This window comes from Rhipicephalus microplus, chromosome 3, assembly GCF_043290135.1.
Source record: "Rhipicephalus microplus isolate Deutch F79 chromosome 3, USDA_Rmic, whole genome shotgun sequence".
NCBI lineage: Eukaryota > Metazoa > Arthropoda > Arachnida > Ixodida > Ixodidae > Rhipicephalus > Rhipicephalus microplus.
Genome location: NC_134702.1, coordinates 30218848 through 30242074, shown reverse-complemented (window position 1 = coordinate 30242074; position 23227 = coordinate 30218848). Strand labels below are relative to the sequence as shown.

The 23227-nt window shown below is 45.1% G+C and overlaps 1 protein-coding gene across 14 annotated transcripts in view; it reads right to left on the bottom strand.

Annotated features, from left to right (window-relative positions):
- Eph (Eph receptor tyrosine kinase) overlaps positions 1-23227 on the bottom strand; it is a 352202-nt gene that overhangs the window by 8459 nt on the left and 320516 nt on the right. For 2 of the 14 annotated variants that reach the window (XM_075889164.1, XM_075889157.1), the window contains 11 exons: positions 18517-18948; positions 15468-15699; positions 10255-10410; positions 8696-8998; positions 7931-8227; positions 6860-6971; positions 5686-5762; positions 4894-4938; positions 3004-3401; positions 1925-2023; positions 1059-1178 (listed from right to left, as the gene is read on the bottom strand). In XM_075889164.1, coding sequence (XP_075745279.1) covers positions 1059-1178; positions 1925-2023; positions 3004-3401; positions 4894-4938; positions 5686-5762; positions 6860-6971; positions 7931-8227; positions 8696-8998; positions 10255-10410; positions 15468-15699; positions 18517-18948 — 2271 coding nt within the window. The remainder of the gene's footprint in view (positions 1-1058; positions 1179-1924; positions 2024-3003; positions 3402-4893; positions 4939-5685; positions 5763-6859; positions 6972-7930; positions 8228-8695; positions 8999-10254; positions 10411-15467; positions 15700-18516; positions 18949-23227) is intronic. The other 12 variants (XM_075889169.1, XM_075889159.1, XM_075889160.1 and 9 more) reach the window with 12 other exon arrangements.

Here is a 23227-nt window from a genome sequence, read left to right as displayed (position 1 = left end):
ACATTTCCGCCTCCATCTGATACAGTAGATGCCTTCAAAATCTATGACATCACAGTGTTTGATGAAGAGCCGTCAAGGTGGCCTCTTCACTCGCATTTTTTTTTGCACGTATTTTTCACTTACCAAGTGTCTTGTTCTGGCAAGTGTGGCGTTTTTGGGACTGCAAAGTTGTACTTTACTAATACGCGAAAAATATTTTTGCTCTTTGGTTTCAAGTGCTGCTTAGGTTATTAAGTATGACTAACATGTTCCTGCTTCATGAGCACTTGTTAGAAAAAAAGACTACATTATATTGAGCATGGTAGTGAATGCTCGTGAAACAATGGTATGCAGTATAAACTATCTGTGCAGAAGATGCTACGGTGCAAGCAATATATGGTAGCCAAGGGGTTAAGACAAGATCTGTTTAAATGATACCTTTATATAGTATTATGTTCCTTGGCCAAAGTGCTGCATATGAAACAATACATGTTCAATAATGTCACTTATGGTATGCACCAAGAAGAGCACAATCTTTGGAAACACTTTTTTTTCATAAGATATGCTAGGATATCTATACTGTAAGAAATAACTGTGGGAAAACCAGACATAAAACACAAAAGAGGAGGAACTTCAACAGGTGTGAAGCTTTTGATATATGCCATAGTTGAACACCCACAAACCGAATGTTGCTACACCGTCAAAGCATTGGTATTGCCAGTGAATGTAATTTGTTGTCATTGCTGTTTTTCTCCTCATTGTATGGTGCAGCCGACCCACTAGCACCACTGTGCTTATAAATTTTTAAATGAGTACATTTAAGAACTATACGTAAAAAAAAGTAATAAAGAAATATAGAAACTGAAAGTACTGCGATATGGTGCTGAGCTGGGCTAGTTATTGCATAACGAAAAAAAAAAAAACAGCACAACAGTGAGGAGTAAGAAAAAACACCAGATACATTGCCCAGTCTGACGTCTTCTCTAACACGCTCCTCTACCGAACAGCTTAATCTCATTCACGAAGTGAATGAAGAGAAACAAAAGACACTTACGAGACTGCAAAAAATGTGCTGTCACATGACTCACCCTTGTTGTGTATGCTCCCTCTGTGGCACTCTCTATCTCGCGGGACAGGCCAAAGTCAGCGATCTTGCACACAAGATTGGCATTAACAAGCACGTTCCTCGCAGCCAAATCCTGCAAAAAAGACATATGGTATGGGTCAACACTTCCAATTCAGATATAATATTTCAAAAGTTTTGGGTCTTTGATTTGTGGGGTTTAACGTCCCAAAACCACCATATGATTATGAGAAACGCTGTAGTGGAGGGCTCCGGAAATTTCGACCACCGGGGGTCCTTTAACGTGCACCCAAATCTGAGCACACGGGCCTACAACATTTCCGCCTCCATCAGAAATGCAGCCGCCGCCGGGGTTCCCGTGACCTGTGGGTCAGCAGCCGAGTACCTTAGCCACTAGACCACCGCGGTGGGGGAAAAGTTTTGGGTTTCACAAATGGTAGCATGCATCTTTGAAGCGGGCAGCACAAAAAACGCAGCTGGTAACATGCATGAATGCCAAGAATGCTATTCCCTTCTAATATGTTGGAATATCGCGTTTTGACACGGGCATGTTCTGTCCTCATATTGTGTTGTGCTTGTGTAATTATCGCTATTTTCACCTGTACTCTTCTGACCTCGTTGAAATCGAGTACCATTGAAGGACAACTTTATTCAGCTGTGCATCATTTCATCCAAGCATCTAAAAGAAAACGGCCATATAGTGAATTCTTCTGCCTGATATTAGTATTCTAACTTGGCAGTACATGTATCCTTCGAGTTCAGCGACATCACTTTTTTTTTTTTTTGTTAATCAGTCGTAGCTGTATCACTGCATGTGCTTAAGCTATGACAAGGGTTGCTCCAGTGAGCTAGTGCACTCACCCTGTGAACGTAGTTCATTTCAGCAAGGTACTGCATTCCTGCTGCAATTCCCCTCAGCATGCCTACGAGCTGAATTGTTTGGAATTTTCCATCATTCGCCTGTGTGAAAAAGACAGAGGAAGAGATTAATAGTGGACACAATTTTATTCACAAATGTCACTGTAGTGCTCAGAAACTGTACCATTGCTTCAAGGGTGATCATATATAAAAAAATATGAAATTCTGGAAGTGTTTTGATATATGTGTTGATGAACGAAAATGCTCATACATTTGAACATGCCTATTTCAGTATGTATGCCCAAGAAGGTGTCACATGATGCTATTACGATACAAAATTCACCTATACCAAAGTATGAATCCTGGTGCACTCTTACTTATAGTCAGTTGTATTGGGTGCCACAACAAGACAGTATTGCGATGATGTTCTTGTAAAAAAAATTAGAGAAGTTTGCCTGAAGTTACTGACACAGGCAAAATATATGACAGAAGTTTTAAAAGAAATACAGGAATGCATGACCAATATACCAAGAAGAGTAGTTGAAAATGGTAATTTTGACATGGATGATTACATAAATACAATTATGAGAATTTGTCTTAAGATGAATGCTTTCATTGAAACATAGTTTAGAAAAGTAATTCAAACAAGAACAAATGCTTACAGGAAGACAAATATTTGCAGGAAGACAATCCTGCAGCGATCAAGAGTGGCTGAACAAAGGAAGCACTACCCAACAATGAGCAACCAACAATGAAGTTCGTCTTTTACAAGGCCCCGATTAAATGATGTGCTCAGCTTAAAACAAATGCTTGTTAAAGCATTGTTACCAAAAGGGTAAGTTTTAGAGCAAGTAGGTGCATAATGAACATGGCTTACAATGCAGAAAAACACTGACAAAGGTGGAATGAAAAGAACAGGCAAAGTGCTGCCTTGTCAGATAATGCTTTGTCCATCTTTTCAATTCCTCCACATTTCTTGTGTATTGCAAGCCATGACAACAGGTACCGAATCAAGACTTGCAGCGTTTGGCCTCTATTCATTTCACAAGAAAGTCATGTCTTGAAGCCTAAACGTCACTCACCCTCAGGAACGTATCTAGGGACCCATTCTCCATGTACTCGGTGATAATCATGATAGGATTGCTCTTGGTGACAACGCCCTGAAGGAAGATGACATTCGGGTGGTCGAACTGCCCCATGATGCTAGCCTCGGTCAGGAAGTCCATCCGCGCTTTGTCAGAGGAACCTGGCTTGAGCGTCTTGATGGCAACCGTGACCTCAGGCCTGCCAGGGCATTTGAGCTTCCCGCGGCACACATCCCCGAATTCCCCGCCACCGATGATGGCCTCAATTGTGATGTGCAGCGCATCAATTTCCTTGGTGAACTCGCGGACCGCCTGATTGGGATCCTCGTATGTGTGTGGGTCTATGTATGCCCTTGAAGTGGCTCCCGGGCAGTGGGTGAAGAGGGGTGTTGTCACTATTAAGAGGAAAAGAGAAAATAATTAGTGCTAAAGAACACTTAGGTAGGATGGGATAAAATGATTAGTGCTAAAGAACACTTAGACAGGACGGGCACTCGCGCTAGTTGACAGTGGTGATGCTCTGCACAAATTCTTAGATGTTTACACTGCCATTATTGAACAATCGCACCTCTTCTGTAATCTGCACTTTCATTTCATTTCCAATTAAAGGTTTTACATGTATACTAATCCTAGTACTTATAACAGTAGTAGATTGAACATTTCTCAGTATTGTTTAACCTTTGTATTCTGTAGACTACTAAAGGAATCTAATTTCAGAAATTATATGTCATCAGTACCTCTAATAAACAAGCGATTTCAGATTTGTACATTTAATGGATCTAACATATCAATGCAGATGCCTTTTAAGAGAAAGTGCCAGTGAAAAATTTTTGGAATTAACTTGTAAGCATACCAACAATACATAGGAATAAAGAAACATTACACAGATTTCTCAAAAAATGAATTGTTGATACAACATTTAAAGTTAAGTACATTGCGATGGTCGCCTTGCAACTATGCTGACGACGTTGGTTATTTTATTGACAAAAAAGGTTTACATTTCTTTAAACCTGCCTTCTCTTTGTTTAGGTAAACTGGAGTATTTAATTTTTGTCAACCAGTTTCAGCATAATCTGAATATTGCTACCTAAACACAGGAGCTAGAGGTCAATTAGGTAAACTCTTAGTTAAAACTTCTGTAGCCTCTGTAATGGGGCAGGAACATTTGCTGGAAGCTGTGGCAGAGCCCCAAATAGTAGTCTCTCTAGAACTTTTAAGGCTTGTAAGAAACATACATAGTGAGGCGCTATGATACCCATGTGATATGTTATGCGAGGCATTATGATATACAGTAATATCTGTTTTGTTTTGTGGCTACAGAGCACAATGTTACTGAAATCAGTCAGCAGCGTCATCACAATTTCATTACAGTCATAGCTTAAAGAAAAGGGCTACAGCTTATGTGACACACTCAATTTACTAACTTTGAATGAGTTCAGATCATAAATTTTTCATACCATTCCCACCTTTCCTTCATTTTTACCAGACAACAACTCTGCCAAAGTGCCTTCCCATACTTGTTGCAAAGAATATACAAGGTGCTTAGTGCAGACACAGATGCTGTGCTCTCTCACAATTGAAACGTAACCTATGGCTTGCTCCCTTTTTGTCAGGGGGGTATCTTACTCGCAGCACTTCAAGGTATATGCAGAAAGAAGCCTGCTTATATAATCTCCCCAAATGTGTCTCCAGATGATAGCGAGAATGAATTTCAGGCTTCCATCACCAACAAATTGATGATCGTTGGCTGTAAAGTAACAGTCTGTTACAGCAACCCATTAGTCGAAGTGTTAAGCAACAGCTTATGGTGCCACAGAAAAAACAAGACAGCTGCTGAAATGCATGCAAGCGGGTGAAATCGTTAGTAGAAAGTAAGTTCATACTTACGCCGAGCAGTCTGAACGATTGGAGGGTGTTCCAAAGCAGGGACTACTATAGAAGCAGAGAAGGAAAGGCAAGCGTCAGTTCACCAGCACCCAGCTGCACCCAGTGGAGAAAAGTGGGCGGAAGGAAGAGAAGAAAGCCTACATAGTGCATAATAAACCTAAAATGTGAGTTACTGGCGCAATGTGCCACCTAATACTAATGTGTTTCTTGAACCTTCGCAAGAATTCAATGCAGCACAAATTAGCCAGCGTAGGGCATCGTCACAAAAGAAGTTTCAGACAGCTATTAAAGCTTACATTGACGTTTTACGATTTACACATATCCTTTGTTCAGTCTAGCTGACGCGTATCAGCACCTGTAGATGATGCTTATCAGTGCCCATACACTTAAGCATATCAGCTTTCATCATTTCATTGGGTTTGTAAATGATAAATATTTCTGTCAGTATTAAACATAAACATAACTTATTTTGAAAGTAAGATGGCAGATAACATTATTTCAGAGGATAAGTGACCTTGAAAGGGAGAACTTTCATGAAAAACAAACAAGATAGCTAATCGGCATGGTACTCTTAATGTATGTCTTAGTGAGTAGTGCAACACTATGAAGCAATTTCAACACGTTTATGAAATGGAATTAGGCTGAAACACTTGAGCGATTACAGTGCTTCATTCTTAAGCAGTTATTAAGCAATCAATTAGGTGCAATTACCCAACCATTCTCAGTGATGGAAAGCGTCATGCTCAAGATAAGGAAAGAGAGGAAGTTGAAAACAAAAATTGGCGTCCTTACATTTCTTACCTTCCCCGTTACGGTATTCCAGAGTATCGCAGTCACTGGGCTGTTTCTTGTTGCAGTCGTCAGAACTTCTGAAAAAGATTTCGCAGTGCGACTTCTAAATGACTGCACGCAAACAGCAGTGTAGTCGTAACACAATTGCCATCGAAGAAAGGCATACCGATTTCATTGGCTAGATTATTAGTTTTGTTGTTCTATTTTATGTGAAACAGACCTGCATGCTAACATCAATCCACGTAAGCAACTAGACTAACACCTTTATTGAGATATACCATTTGAATATAGCATCTTGCTATATTGCTTCTTTATTTCTGAAATGTTGACCAGCAGTTATGACAATCTAGTACATCGCAATGCATACATAGATTGCGACACTAACATGTCTTTTTTTTTTTAAGAGTGCAGTACAGTTGTATAGCTAATATTAAATGAGCATCCACTAAATACTCATTCTGGAAGCCTTATAAATCTTCATTATTTCAAATAGGCATCTTAATAACACCAGCCAATGCTCATTTATAGCTTTATGTGTACAAGTATATTGGAATAGCAGAGTCGGTATTGCCAAAAAAAGTGTTCGTTGTTTTATAAAGGTAAAATAATTACGTGCATTTACACAAGAGTATGTCAAAGAAATGGCTCCAACATTATATCGCAGCACGCAACATACAATATGGCTTCACAAGATGTAATGTTTTGTGCTATTGTCGAAACAAGGTCATCTCCAATGTGGTAACATATAAAGTTACTTTAAAACTCTTAAAGAGAATGTACAGTGACGAGAATCCCTTCAATTATGGCTTGGGTAGGGTGCAAGGGCAGCACTATTTTCACACTCAAAGAAAGAACAAACTGGCGTGGTGGCTGACAAGGATAGCATCGCTACCTGTTTCTATTTGACGAAACTTTCAGTTGGTCTCTATGTCAAGGCATGTTCCTGACACATAAACAAGACTTCTCAAGCCCCTCTATGTTACCCTGTTCTTCTAGGTGATTTTGCATTCATTAAATCGCACATTTTGCATAACCCTCTCGGAAATAAAGGCTGAAAACAGATTAAGGTATGTTTGACACTTTTAGTGACAGGTAATATACCATTTATGAATAGTTAAGTGTGTCGGAAGTCATTTCCATAATATAAGCGATAGAAAATGAAATTAGAGCAGACCTTTTGATGTACAGGATGATCATGACGATAACAATGACGACTAGAAGTATGACTGCAACAGTGGCCCCAGCGATGATCCTGACTTGAACCTTGTCCTCATCACCCACCAGTGCTGCGTGCACACAAACAGAGGCAAGAAACTTGTTAACAATACTTGACTATAATGACTGAATATTCAACTGTGGCTAAGAGGCAAGTGAAAAATTATGCATGTGTTAAGCAGAATGGGAATGAGCAAAATGCTATTACACTGCTATTAAGCATGCACTACGAAAAGACTGGCTTTTGCCTCGCAGAAGATACTTATTGCACCATAATCAAATCACTTTTTGTGGCAAGTTAGAAGCTTCATGGTAAATTTTTTTAATATTTAGTTAACAATCATGATCATTATTATACATAGCAAGCTGTTCTTTCTAGCCAGGCTCAATCGTATACAGCTAATATTGCTCTGTTCCCCTGGTGCATTTGAAGATTGCCTCTTCGGGTAATAGACTTGCACCCGACGATCCTGTTATTGATTTGAAATTAAATTTGTACATGTGAAATGTTACTACTCGGACAGCTTTTCCTTTTGCTTAGCAAATATTTAATCACTAACTCGGGGCCAATTACTTGTTTCCAACTTCAGGGGTTCTGCCCTAGATGCCTTCATTCATCGAGATTACATTTTAATACCTGAAGTTGTGGGACATCTGTAATGCACACCACTATTATTATTCCCTGCAATACTTTTCTTTAGACTGGATTTACATATAGGGAGATTGCACACAAAAAGGCTTCTAAGCTGAGGTTACATCTACACACATAAGTCACCAGTGTGAAAAATATGTTTTTCACATACTTAACTTACTTGCTTTGCTCACCAATATAAACTAAATGGGTGTGTTAGTACTGTGGGTTGACGTCTAGACCCGCATGGTTCGAGATGAACAGGAAAAAAAAAGACCATGTGTAGTTTTTTTGTTTTTTTTTTTCTGTGTCCGTGCAAAATCACGCTGTTTCAACCATGACCCTGATTTCATGACCAAAAATGCACTATTGCAAGAATCGACAGCAAGAAGGTCTCACCTGGGCTGTGAGTGTACTGGCCAGTAGTCAGGAAAACGGTGTCGCTGTACTCTCCAAAACCGCGAGTCGTTTTGACACGCACTTGGAAACCATACTCGGTTCGTGACCGTAGCCCAGTGACAGCGAGCTGCAACTTGTGCGACTGCAGCACGGTCTCATTCTTGGCCCACTTCCGTGGGAAGTAACGAACTTCGTAGCGATCGATCTCGGGAAACGGGTCTTGCGGGGCGTCCCATGCCAGTAAAACTTCGGTGCTTTTGATGGCCTTCGCACGAACATTGGAGATCACTGTTTGAACTGCCAGAAGAAAAAGAAATTGAGAATAGAAATGTGAGCAAGTGAATCTCTTTACATACAAATCGGAACTTTCTGCAACTAGGTGAAAATGCTGTGTGGTGTGTAAAGTGTAACTACAGCTGTAGTTCTGTTAGGAATGTGTGAAATAAGAGCCGCGTGAAATGTTTGAATGAAGTGGGCATGCAATGCAAGCTGCCGTTTCTTAATTAGGCTGTGCTTATCAAGCATCAACCAGCCAGACATGTGTTTAAAAAAAAAACTTGTGATGCTGTCACAATGCATGGCAAAAAACACTGATCAAAAGACAATGACCAAAATGATGAGCTCAACGAAATGAGCTCACTAGAGCTCAACTTTGTTATAAAAAACTTCTTTACCTCACAGTCAACTCATGCAGACTTTGCAAAACAAACTTCCATGTTTTTTCCTTCAATATAAGACCTACAAAATACACAAGTTTGCACATACCTGATGCATCAGTCTTGACTGTGATCTCTGCAAAGTGGCCCTTGTCAAAGCCAGAGACTCCATTTTCGGCGTAAATTTGGAAGCGATACGGAGTGACTGGACGCAGTCCCGTGATGGTGACGCTGGTCTCGTTGAACCCCTGCCTTGATGGCGAGAACACAACGCTCGGACTGCAGGTCTCACAGACGACACGATACGTCGTGTCTTCACGGCCACCGAGATTGGCCGGTGGCTGCCATGTCAGGGTAACCGAGGACTGGTCCACACAACTTGCGCTCAGGTTTTGAGGTGCTCGAGGAGGTTCTGCACAAAAGAAACAGCGAAGAGTCAAAAAACAACCTAGCAATGTTCCTTCCATTCTTCTGTGACAAAAGTGTTTTGAATTTTGTTCACAAACAGCTACTGTAGCTTGTATGCAATCCAAAGCACTTTGTGCAGTAATAAGGTGACTTGTAAACAACCTTGAACAACGGAACCACTCAATGTGACTTAATTAAAGGGAATTTCATCAAAGACATTTCCAGTTCAGAAAACTTCATGTGTGGGCGTACTGCCTTCTCCATCACATCGCATGAAGATCACCTAGTCAAGAGATTTTAGTAGAAAGCAGGAAGCCGGACAATAGAATATCAATGAATAAAGGTTGAAGAGAACGGAGAAGGTATAAAATTGACCAAACGAAACCTTTACAAAATCTCTAGATTATACTGTTTCTGTTCCATAGACATTCAATGAAAGTTTGCTTGCATTACTGCCACACATTTCCTGTTGTGAAATATTTTACAATGTTATTTACTCTCTTTTAAGAGCACAGTTTCCAATATTTTGTGCTATATCAACTTTGAAGAAAATACCGCTTGAAGAATTTAATCGCTGAGTGGGTGCTAAGAGAGGAAGATATTCAGACTCGGTATCTGATGGGGAGTCTCCACTTTTTCTGCTTTCGACAAGAACTACCTTTTATCTCCTGCGCTCTTGCTTCAAACTTTCTCAGCTTATTAACACAGTCTATACATACCCACTATCTCAAACTATACAAACATCCAGAATTCATTAGCATAATGAGCGTGAAATTGTTGATTCAGTGAGCCCTTATTATGTAGAGAACAACATGTCAAAGTACAGAAAAAAGAATTATTGTAGAAATATCGGTGCAAGAGTCTATAAGACCTGTAACTATAGTCGTTCAGTCAGCATGAAAATGGTGAGTAGGTAGCACATGTAAGTGCCAAAATTTTGCTTGTAGGGTTAACTACGCGACTTATTTTTTTGCTTTGATATTCAGGAAAAAAAACTGCCTTCCAAGTGCATCATCCAAGATCGCGCATATGTAGAAAAATTTATTTTATTCATGCATTCAGGATGAATATCACTTTTCGGAAATTTAAGAAAGAGAGGTGAGCAACCGATGCCACCAGCATACCTGATGCCATGATTGCATCAGGCTTCGACAAAACCACGTACTACATAAAATTTTCACATTGGCAAAGCCAAACTTCCCTACAGTAGTTTTAGTAGGAAACACTTTGTCAGAGCAGATATTGGGAGGGGAAACTCACGCGTGCAAGGCATAGTCTTGGGATCAGTGGGAGACCTAAAGTAGCGCTCTTTGCAGCGACATTCCGTGGAGCCCGGCTGCGGGGCAACGCTGAATGAAGGACAGCGCAGGCAGGGACCGTCACCCGAGCTCGGCTTGAACGTGCCAGGCGGACACACTAAAGCAGCAGAGAAGGGCCACAGCACAAGAAGCAGTTAGGCGCTGGCAGCGAAGAGCAGCTGGTTAATGTCGGCAAGCACAAACAGTAGCCCAAAAATTAACACACACACGAGGAAAGTTTGTTAAAGCAAGCTGATCATCACAAGGTAGATTGGACGCAATGAATGCCGGGCTATGAATGGCTCGCTACAAGCAACACACCGGACAATGGGCACCATATCACCTGATCACACAATAAGATGTAAAGGATGAGGGAGAAAAAAATACGGAGCAAAAGCATCTGTACTACAGAAGAAAGCCATACATGAAAAACTATACACTGATTGCTTTCTTGCAAGTACAAAAGGGGCATTTTGTTCGATTTTCATCGCACAGAACATTAGGTAAAATATTTGTTTCAGGGATTAATTAAGCGCTGATAGACGTGTGGTGTTAAACATCTCGAAGCCACCTAATGATTTTGAGAGATGGAGATTAAGTAGAAGACCAGTATTAGACTGGGCAGCATGCTAGTGCTGGTTCGCAATGCTGGCTTACTCAGGTTGTTGACCTCATCATCCGCACTGCAATGTTGTTTGAATTGTGCACTTGTAAAAAACAAAGAAGCCCATGAGCACCTAAACTTCGACTGTACGAAGTAGTAGCGATGATTACTTCATATCAGAAAAGGAGTTTGTAAACTGTGCACCCACTTTGTATTCACAATTTATTATCACAGCCAGTTTATCCATACAAAAAAAAAACAAGAAATGTCAGATAGCGAACTTTTGGTCACGAATAATCCTGGCACTCCTCTTGTTTGGGTTTCATGTCAAATATCAAAAATAAAAGTATACAGCAGCGAAACATGTGCAATAAGGAATGTGAGGTGACGGTGAGCAGCTTGTTGTAAGCGAAAAAGGAGACCCAAGCAAAAAAATGCTTTATCATCCTGCTTCCCCTCCAACCCACACACACACACACAAAAGTCCTTGCAACCACCCACCAACAAACAGACAAATATAAAAGCTGCGGCCAGTGCACCAGCACAAAACATCAGTAGCAAGAACAGAGATATACTTTCAGAAGCTCGTGAATGTACTAACAATGAAGAAAATGGTGGAGAAAAAAAAAAGAAAGATCGGGAAGCGGGGCATTAAGGATATTTCGTATAGGAACACGAAGACGCGCGCAAGCAAACAAAATGCAATAGGAAATGTACAGAATGTGGCGAAAAAAATAAAAGTGAGAGACCGACTAAAACAAGCTCCATACCAGAGATATCTCACCGAAACAGCGCGGTGGCGGTAATGACCTCGCAGAAGCGAGAGAAGCTCGCGTGCAGAGCGAGAAATAAGAGCGTATGGGGAGATGGGGAGGAGGAAAAAATAACGTTAAAGATACAAGGCGACGGCGAAATGACAGCGCTGAAGGTGAGACGGGGCAGCCCGCAACGACGAAGTCAATGGGACGCGAGAAAACACGGTGGAGGAGAACAGGAGGAGGAAAGATGATGAAAGGAAAACAAAAACACCGCTTCCTGGATATACGGGGCAATGAGGAGGCGTTACCGGGAACGAGAGCCGTCTGCGTTCTGATATTTCTTCTCCGGCTCCTTAAGGCGAACGTCTAAAGGAGCTCTCGGGGGAGACGTGAGAAGCAGACGGGAAGCCAAGAATGGCGGGGGGGGGGGGGGGGGGCTTGGGAGGCACGCAGCGTTTAACGAATAACAATAAAAAAAAAAGAAGTTCGGGAAAATAGGAAGTTGGGAGGAAGGAAGCAGACGGAAACGCCCGCTGGGTTCTATAGCTCCTCGTTTTTTTGTTTTTTTTTTCCCCCGAGAAATACGAGAGCGGTAAGATAAGACGGAGCGCGCGGGCGCGCCTTATCGACTGCCCCTGTTTACCGACGGATAACACCGAAGCACGGCGGTGAAGCCAACACGGCGGCAGTGGTGCAACAGTTATCAGTTTCGCTCAGGGATCCAACACTCCTTATACGCCACGACACCCAGTTTCTTTCGCAGCTCTCTTATCGCTCCGTACAACCCTTGCCACCCGCCCGCGGCTCGGTGCTGCTTCGCGAGGAAATGGGATATCTTACGCGTCGTAAACAGAATCCTTGCCCCAAGTTTCTCTCTTCAATTCCCACAATTCTTCACCGCCAACCTTCTTTCTCTCTCTCACCAGACTCACGCACGCCGCGCTTCTATCAGTAGCATTTAAAAGCACCAGGCTCGGTTTTAACGAGCGGAAGCGAGTGCACCGAAATATATACGCGGCGCTAACCAATTAAACTTATTTTCGATACCTTCGCAGCGGAAGTGCGGGTTTCTACATCGGCGACTCGAAGCGTCGCGATCGTTTTTCGATCTTTCTTTAGAAGGATCTGAAAAGTTGCCGAACGATTTTCAACACTACCGAAAGCGCATTAACGCATTGAGCGTGGAATTTTCCGGGTATTATCGAGGCGCCTCCAAACAAGGCCAAAAACCATTAGGGTTGCAGCGCTGAACGTGTTTACGCTCGAGGTGGGGAAAAAATAAACGAGTGTGTGAAAGAGAGGTGCTTGGTTTAAAGATTCCCGTTTTAAAAATACTTTCGTGTAAGTGCGTTTCGTCACGATGGTGCATCTCGCTGTATAGGTGTACATTATGCAGTACATAAATGGCAGAGAAAAGAGATGTCTGGTTTCCTGGCAGCCAAACAGCACAAGCATCGCAGATCATCGACATATAAACAATCAAACAATCGCGCACGATTGAGTATTTTGATCCAGAAAAACTAAAACAAAACAACCAATAGGGGCACAGGAAGTTAAAATTGTTCAACATGTGATTAGTCAGAAGCGAATCAAAATGGCAGTAATAATAGCTCATGATACGTGAACATCATTGGAGAAGCTTGCAAAGCAACAGTGTGTACTGTATTAGAATATTTTGATTGCGTTACAAAGAAAGAACGTCAAAGATAAGGTATGAATGCACATCAGAAAACAATGACAAGGCTACATGAAAACCAGGACGTACAAGCATTATGATCGCATGGTAACGGCGAACGTAGCGAAAGAGCAAGGAAACAGCCACGTGATCACTTATCACCAGGCAAAAAAAAAGCAAACGTAAACCTCTCATGCTATCATCGTCCACACAACGCCGTCACCGCGCAACGTTACGCCGGTCCAAAGCAAATGGCCCGAGGAAATGGCACGCGGTTGTTAGCCAAAAGCCGAGAGACCTGGAGCCTGTTGTTATCACGCACGTTCCCTACCACGCGCCCACCCAGAAATTCGGCCCCTTACTTGGTGTTCGCCGTAAAGAGAATCCCCATCCCAAGGCTGCCGACACATCGTCTCCTCCTATTCTCCCCGCGCCCCGCCATCTCTTTCTTTCTCAAAATAGCGAAATTGTGCACACGGCCGGCAGCAACAAAGTTGAGCTCTTTCCAGCTACAGCCATGAAATCTCAAGAACGATGTCGTATTTCATCTCCCCCCCTCCCCCCCAAACTGCCCCAGTACGCCAGAGCAAACGCCGAAGGTCGTTAAGAAGAAAAGAATCTCAGAAAAGAGAGATAAACAGAGACACGCATTTGAGGCAGGGGCTGCTCCGAGACACTATGGAACTCAGCGTCGTTTTGAATATGTCCCGAAACGCCGTGGTGGGCCAAGTTTTACAATAACAATAGCCATAAAGCTAGCGGCGGTTGAAAACGACCCCACCAGGCAACGATGACCTGAGCTGAAGGCGGGCGGAACACTACATTACCGGATTAAATGAGAACAGCAGAAACGACCATCAGAGGTGTCATATTTTTCTCACGTGTTATCCCAAGAAAGCGCAGACGATGTCATTCTTGCAGGCGAGCTTGTGCTCTCGGAGTGCGGTTGGTCTATGGTGTAATGGTAGAGACTTTCAAGTCGGAAATACGCAAAAAGGTAAGCTACGGAGACCCCGAAACAAATGGCAGAAGTTGCATCAACATAGAAATTTGTCTTTTCGGCACTGCATCTAAAACTGTAGCAACTGTCACTACATCTTCGAATCGAATATTTATCGAAACATCCGCAATGCTTATGCATTGACAGCGGCAAGCACGCTCTGCATACTGCGTTCGTAATGCACAAAGCATGCAGCTTTAGGCGAGAGAGAAACAATGCTTACGTGCACTACCGAACCTAATTTTGCAACATGTGACTGCCTGTAGAGCGTGCTTTGCCACATGCATTGTGTTAATGTGGCGAAGCGGCCTCAACGGCGCGTAACAGGAATTAACATAGCGATTTGGGATTAATCGAATATAATTCATTCGGTCATGTTGCACGCATTAAACTGTCTTATCTAATTGAAAGTTTCTAATGAAATCAGAGAGAAAGGTGACGCAGCTTTGCGATTACTGAAGAGAATAAAACAAGAAGCTTCGACGCACGAGTCCAGCTCTAATCACCGAGCTATTTCAAGCGCGCGTTCACAAATGAAACAGCATATCTACCCTATAGATGATGTGCTTTACCACTAGAAGGCCGGTTGCATCACCGATGCTCCCCAGAAAACTATTCGGTTTATCGAGACTACCCACAAGTGGCGTTTTCTTTCTCTAACCACTCGCTTGTTGCAAAAGAAGAAAAAAAAATCCGTTTCGCCGCAAGGGCGAAACAATGGATGAGAGAGCAACGTATTAGAATGTTATAGAAACTAAAGCAAACAGCTTACTTATTTGCATCCGATCTCGCGTAACTCTGCAAAACGATGGTGCAAGGAAATACGACCGCACCAGGGAACAAGGCGGTTTTTATTCTGTTTGTCGTCTTCACGCGAAGTAAGCGGCGAGAATCCGGCATGGCCAGTCTACTGATGTCTGTAGATGGCGCGATCACCTGCGCTCGTGACCGCACCTCTTTGATCAAAGTTCGCAGTTGCTGGTCGAACGACGACGCTCGGGGCGATGTTATCGATTTGAACTTCATACGGCACACGACGGCAAAAAAAAAAAAAACGCCAAGAGTGTGGATACAGTTGATATCGCAAATAAAACACGAAGCAAGACCGACATGTGCGCCTTGCAGGGCAGCCACTTACTCTGGCAGGAGTTTCCGACGGCCCGGTAACCAGGAATGCAGGCGCATCCGCCTGACGGGAGCGTCCAATTGCCATCGCCTTTGCAGAGCATGCGCGGTGGCGACCCGGCCACGCGGGCGTTAGCCACGCACTGGCCCTCGGCCGTCACGATTGCAGTCACCTCGCTGGCCGTCGGCGTCTCCGGGAAGTGCGCCAACGACGTAGTCACGTTAGGGCACACTATGTAGTATACCTGGACAGCACCCACGTAGGCGCGAGTTGCAGGTCAACAATACCAATGCAACAAAATGCTTTGAACACGCGTTACGTACATAAATTTCCCTCCTTGCAACGGAAAAGCAACTGTATCTCATTACTCAACATAGTAGGCCCTTCTTATCACGAGCAAGCATGATTAAAGTACGGAAAAGTCGTCCCCAAATTAGACTGAGACGAAAAGGTAGTCCGAATCGCACATGACTATACAGCGGCGAAGCAGACGGCTGTGGAAACTGGCGCCGTTCGCTGAATGTTACCTCCCGTTGGCTGCAACCTTCTATTCATGCTTGCATGACAGCCTCAGGTCATATCATGCAGTTTCGCTGTGATTAGTATCACAACGGCGTCGATCTCCGCATATTCTGGCAAAAAACAGGCTGAAATAGATGGCTGGCCGCTCTAGACAAACGCGATTCAGACTGCGCACCTCCTATGTGTACCTTTAAAGTGCAAATGCGATGCCACCTTTCTTGTGTCTACGCCGCCTGAACTTAGTATCGAAAATAAGAAAGACGTCATGAACCTACATCATGCCCCGACAGCGAAGAAAAAATACAGCTAAAACCAAGTACATAGGAAAGGTTGCATCGTCTTATCGTTGACGTATTACAGAGTATAGCAATTATATAATTATTGGAAGGAGGCACGCCTTGACTAAAGAACTAAAACTGAAAGCATAACACCGAGAAGCCCGGTGAATTCGATTTAAAAAAAAAAAAAGACTGTTTCGCTGCAACTGCGTTCATAATTTAGTTAAACGGCTTCGTTAGGGCAACGAAGTGGCTAAATTAGAGGGAGGGGAAAACCTGAAATCAGTCTAAAGAAGGCGGCCTAAATAAAACCACCGAAAGAAGTAGTAACAATAAAGACGCGTTTGCACTGCAATTAAAATATGGCTTCCACTGCTTGCCTCCGAACATCTAATTACGTTTACAGATTCAATTACCAGTAATACGTCGTCCTCGACCCATGCTCAATCTCAGGGTCGATACAGTTTTCTTTCTCGCTGTTCTGTCAATTTTTATCTCATTAAAACTTAAAGCGCACCTGCAACGTTCTCTACATTAATCCAATGATTTAACCACTTCTTGCGAGAAAAAAAAGGTGATAAACATAAACGAACGAATGCTTTTTTTTTTGCTTTTTCAGACAATCGATAATGACTGCGACTTCCTGCCATGTTTCTTTGAATGTAGAGAACTGTTCAAACATGCGTAAGTTGGTGCATGCAGCAGTTGTACAGTGTCGTTTTTTATGAAAGGGAACACGCGAACGCGTGGCCTGCGCTCTACGGTGGCTGTCTACAGCACCATCAACCGACAGCAGAAAGAAACACGTTCGCTTTCGGCGCCATCTGTTGCCGAAAATAATAACGAGTTATGGCCGGTAGAAAAGCGCTGCTTGATTGCACACTCTCTCTGCTCACACCTGCAGTGCGTAGTCCACTGCCAACATATCAAACGTTGTTCGCGACCACGGCGCAAGCTACAGTAATCGCCCAATATCACTCACCGCGCGAGCGATCAGGGAACGTAATCTAGCAGCGCTGGTCTGCCTGCCATAACTCGTTATCTTGCTTGGCCGTAGATGACGCGAAAAGCGAACGTGCTTTCTTCACTTTTCGGTTGATGATGCTGTAGGCAGCCGCCGCAGAGCACAGGCCACGCGTTCGCGTGTTCCCTTTCGTAAAAAACGATAGCGTACAGTTAAAACAGCGACTCGGAGTCAATGCTGAAGCTCAATACACGTCCACGGTGCAAAGGCGCCCATGTACTTGAATTCCTATCGTAGCTTTGTCGCGCAAAAACCTCACAACTTCAAAGACAGCGTGCGTGTCTGGGCATCTTGCCCCACACAATGTAGCAGAGTACGATGCCAATACGATGCAGAGTACGATGTCAATGCCCCCTCTATAAAGATGCCTGCGACGTAAGCCGAAAAGCTGATTTCCAACCCTCTCGTGCTCCCTCCTACTGCACTCTAAAAAAAAAAAAAAGGCATAGGAGTTACTGTTACGGGTGTCAATTTCGAGAGCTCGTAGGCTCCAAGATTAAAGCAACGTATGTTGCAGTCCCGGAGGCAGCGTCAGCCGTAGAAGTTGCGCCAGAGGTGTGGTGATGGCGTCACCAACCTTCCGATGCTACCGAAAGTTGGGTCGGCTGCCAACACGCACAGCAGCCCGGATTTCTTTTCTGAGGGGGGGGGGGGGGGAAGGCACCCATGACTGTTGGGGTGTTGGGTTCCTTCAGGGGGCGGATGGAGGTTGGGAGGATGTGTGCTTTGCGTTTTGACAACGCTTGGTCTCAAAGGGGGGGGGGGGGGGAGCAAAAGAGAACAGGCGGGAATTTCGGAGGACTCCAGCCCCCCCCCCCCCCCCCCCCCCCCCATGCCTCCCGCTAGCACCGCCCCGACTCAGAGCGCTCCTTGTGGCGACTACAGTGACCTACGAGGGACCTTTCAACCCCCACGGGAAGGCGAGTGTCACATTTCCGATGGAGGCGGAAATGCTGTAGGCCCGTGTACTCAGAATTGGGTGCACGTTAAAGAACCCCAGGTGGCCGAAATTTCCGGAGCCCTCCACTACGGCGTCTCTCATAATCATCAGTGGTTTTGGGACGTTAAACCCCACATATCAATCAATCAATCAGGCGAGTGTCACGTTGCAGGCATCTTCCTAGAGGAGCCGTTGTAACAGCGCAGATCAACCCAGGCTAGTGTCGGCTGCATGATGGCTAACACACCGCACCAGCAAGCAAGCCAGCCAGCCAACGACGCCGCGACGTCGACTCACCTTGACGGCGATGAGTGACAGGCACGCGCCCTGATCGCGGAAGGCGAAGTAGACGCCCTTCTTGGTGACCGGCACCGATCGAACCTCGGTGTTGATGATGACCTCAGCGTTGGACGTGAAGCGGCCTTCGTCGGCCGCGATCCTGTCCACGGGCTTGTACGACTCCGGCTCCCAGGGAGGCGGCTCGCGCGTGGCGGCGTCGAACTCGTAGTAGAGCAGCGAGAAGGTCTCCTTGCACGAGAGCGCCATGCCCGGGAACAGGTTGCAGTCGCGCATGCTGAACTTCACCTCGACGTAGATGCGGTGCGCGGGGCCCCGCTCGATGAACGGCGTCCATAGCCAGTTGTTGACGCTGTCGTAGGCCACGTCGCACACCACGTACGAACGCCAGTTGATGCCCTGCTCGAAGTTGGTGAAGCTCTCCTCCACCCACTGCGACGGGAAAATAGAGTACATTTTCATAAAAGGGCAATCGGGGACGCGCTATAGAGTCTTAAAACAAGATACACGCGTAAATAAACCAAGTGTAACGAAGCGCAAGCACACGTGTGAAGTAGGTGGCCTACAACGCTTACGTGCCAGGTAAAAAAAAAAAAAGCGAGGAACGTTGGCGCATATTACAGCAGCTGAAAGTTGCAGAGCATGCATCTGACTTGAAACTTGAACAAACTTTGACTAAGCCGAATCACCCGCTAGTCATGTGTACGGTCGTAAACGATTCATGGCGAGCGGCAAAGCTGTTTTGAGACTGGCGGAAGTGCCAGCCGAGTGATATCTCTGAAATAAAATAAGAAACGGGGGAGGATAGGCAAGAATTTTATTAAAGATTGTGCTGGTTGGGCATACTCTGCACACGTCGAGAAGAAATAACAGATATAATCGATTAAGACACCGTAAAAAGCGTGAGGTGTCCAGTGACCGTGCCTAATACAAGTGAGTGTCACAGCTTGATGAATTACAGTTAATGCGCCATTTTAGCATGACACGTAAACATGGCGAGCGCAAAAAGTGCCGTGCCTAAAAGCATGATAAGAGGAAGAGCGTTATCTACTGGTTCTGATGCCTTCGTTCCGAGTGAAAATTATTAAGAAGATAAGAAATCCCTAGTTGAATACCCTCAGAGTCGCAGCGTTGACGTGAAGAGGCGATATGGAGTTGACGTCAGGAGATAAAATGCAGTAAATGAAACACGCAGCAGCTAGTCTTACGTAAAAGCGGATTCGGAAATGCATGAAACTGCCGAATATTTTGTTTTTACCGTCGTGAACGTTCGCGGAGAAAAAAAAAGGAAAGCGAAAACTTCGTCATAACGAGAAAAATTGCGCCGCGAAATTCTGGCGTCCATGCAACGCAGTATTTTCGATTATACTCATCTGCTGCGCTTAGACGAAACTCCCCAAAGGGGAAAAAAAAGTAAATAACGGCTGAAGGCCGTCATCTGTTTAAAAATTGGCTGCATAAGTAAGGCTTCGGGACATAGCAGATAACGTCGAAGCCTCCACTGTCAGTGCAACAGGCATTGTCAGAATTCGCGAGCTTTATTAGCATAAAAATATAAAATCGTATCCAAAGAACGGCAATACAAGCGTAATAAAGCGCTTTTCGCACCCATGTCTCTTTTATTTCTATTTCATTTTTCTGTCCTCCCGCTTAGTAAGCACTGATGTTTCCTTTCTTTCTACATTACGAGGTCGCTTTTTTTTTTCACCTTAACGGAGGCAGCAAGACACTTTCATAAAGAGTGTCTCAAGCAGAGACTATGCAAGGCGAGAGACGTGTCAAGAGCGGCCTCAAATGAAATCAGGGACAGCCGCGGCAAACGAAGCAAAATCGCCTTGTCGTCTAGGGAAGCAATGAGAGAGAGAGAGAGAGAGAGAGAGAGAGACAAAAAACAAGAAAATGTACAAAAGAGGGGAAAAAAGATACATGTACACATTAAGCACCCGTCTCCTCCCAGCAGCAGTAGAAGCAGCAAAGCAGGCGTTCTCAGATGCACAGAACTCGAATAAAATAACAAAGAAAATAACTAGAAGCGAAATCAGACGAATCGAAGAGATAAATAAATGAACGAGTTGCGACACACTTGAGTATAGAGAGAGAGGCGCGCGCGCCCCCCACGCGAGAATTACCATAATTTCAATCCCCGTGCGCGCGTTTCTGGCGGAGACGACGAAGCAGTTTGGGGGTTGTTACAGCAGCGCCACCGTGCCAGGCGAATTCAATAACACGTGCCCGGCGAAACGACGTGGAGAAAAGCGTTCGCGTACAAGCCTAAGAAAGAAGGAAATAAGTTAAACAAAAAAAAAGTGACTGAAGAAACCGAACAAGACGACTTTAGCGAGAGTATCGAGTAAAACTGATGAGACAGTTTTCTAAAGCGCTGAGGGGGAACCGCGTATGAGAGGCGGTGCGCAGGGATGGGAAGGGGAGAGAGAGAGAATTAAAGGCTTATCGCGTTCGAGCAGGAAATGACGTCCTGTCTGCTGCTCCGTCGCTAAGAAAGATATTAGGAGTAAATTTTGCCAGCCACTCTTGTCTATACTGCACTGCCCCTAACGCCTCTAGCTGCCAGTATACGCGTGACGTTCTTTTGCCGCTTGACGTCAGAGGAAATTCTGCAGTGAGCTGCCGGCTGTCACAGCGTAGAGGGCGGCAAAGCGAACGTCAAGAACCTGTTTTTTTTTTTTGCTGCGCGCGTGTCTTTGTGAAGATTGAACTCGAACATGCAGTCCAAAGAGGAGAAGTTTCCGGGAGTGCTCATGAGCAGTACATGGGATGTGAATTCGATACTGGAGCGCATTTTCCGGGAGCCTACGGCAATCTTATAAGGAAAGGAAAATCGAAGCGCCCGCTAACGATGGGTTACGAGCTGAATCGAATTGTTATCGGGAGTTATAATTCATATCAGGGTCGGGCTGCCGACCGGAGATATTTAAATACAGAGGCCGAGCTACATTCATATTAGAAAATGCAGATTGTACTGGACGGCATTGCCGTTTTGTTGGTTATTCCTCAGATACTTCGCCAAATGCCAAAGAGCCAAATGCTCACCTGTAGCTTAACTAATGAAGATTTTTCGTACTTCTTTACGTTGAAGCTTTTGGGGCTAATAACTTACAACGTAACCCCAAAAGAAGAAAAAAGACAAGATACAAGCTACTAGCAACGCCAACCATCAAAATTCACTACGAACCAGGTAGCCCGCATAAAAGCTTCGTTGTTCTTATGGGGCTTTGTCAGCGAAGTTGCTCATCTATATCTATTTCCGTAGCTTTGTCACTTCCCGATTTCACGTCGATACGAACGGACATGACTTCACAAAATTTAGGTCATACAGGTGGGCCTCCCTCCTACTCGCGCCCCACAGTTGTAGTAGAGATAAGAAGCCCCACCGTCGCAATCTACAGTCGTATGTAAATAATATTCCTGAGTTAGGAACGGAGACCACGGACGGGTCCGAAGTTCGACTGTTTACCAGAAACCCTACGAGTTTGATTGCGAACTGCGAAGCTTTACGAGGGCGTCTACTCATAAACGCCAAGCGACGGTTTCGTACACACGCTCCTTCCTTCCCTGTTTCCCTCTTTCACATACACTCGCAGGAGAGGAAGGCACCGAGAAGGAAGAATGTCAGGAGGGATATGTTTTCACCGTACAACGGTATACCGTGCAGTGCGTGGCCGGGACCCAATACGATTCGGCCGCATTGACGTCAGCAGCGCCGCTACAGTGGGTCGAGGAACAGAGGGGGCCTAGAACCAGGAGATCCGAGGGCGAAGCGCTTCGTGCGTGAGGGGTCCAACGCTGGCCACCCGAGGGACCAGCGCACCACATTCGATCGACGGCGGCGGCAAGCGGTGGGAAGGAATCCCAGGCATGATGATGAAAGAGGTCCGAATGCGAGCGCAGTCGGGGCGGGGGTAGAATAAGGGGGGGGGGGGGGGCGTGCACTGCCGAGGAAACGGCAGCCGGCGGGGCGCCGCGCCAACTGGAAGTAGTTCGTCGGGAAGCCGACGGGAAGGGGGGGACAAAAGGCAGACGGGGCGGCGAGGCGGGTCAAGCGGAAGCGGAAATGGCCGGTCGCGTGGCGGAAACGGCTTCCGCGGCACAGAAGAAGGGAGGCCGACGGCAGGCAGCTCTTGCTTGGGCTTCGCCGAGCGTTGCTAGCACCACCGTCGTCTCGCGGTCGGGATGGAAGGAAATACGAGAAGAGGAGGAAAGAGAGGCCGTCTAGCTATAGCTTAGGCTCCTACACACTCTCACACGCCGACTCGCAATCGTCGTCGCAGGGCGAGCGCCGGGGGTCTCGACTCGGTCGTATAAAGCTATCGGACGGCGAGATCGTTTGGAAAACGCGCACCCTCCCAACTTCGCTCGGGTCCCCTTCGTCGCCAGTTACGCACTTTTCCCCTCGCCTTGCCCTTCGAGGAATAACGTTTACGCACGCAGCGCTTATCGCGAGAAAATAGTGCGCGTCTTTTTCTTCGTATCTTCGCTTTCTTGTGTCTTTATTTTCGCTGTTTTCCTTTACTGCGTTCGGTTACCTCGCGTTAGCACGCGGAGTTCGCAAACGTCGATTCGTTTCAATGGCTGGCGCAGATGGCAGCCGCAGATTACGCAGAGAGGGAAAGGAAGGAGGGAGAATCAATGCAGCCTGGTCGAAATTCAGATTGAGACCTTTAACTGATAAGAAACAAACAAGGCGGTGGCT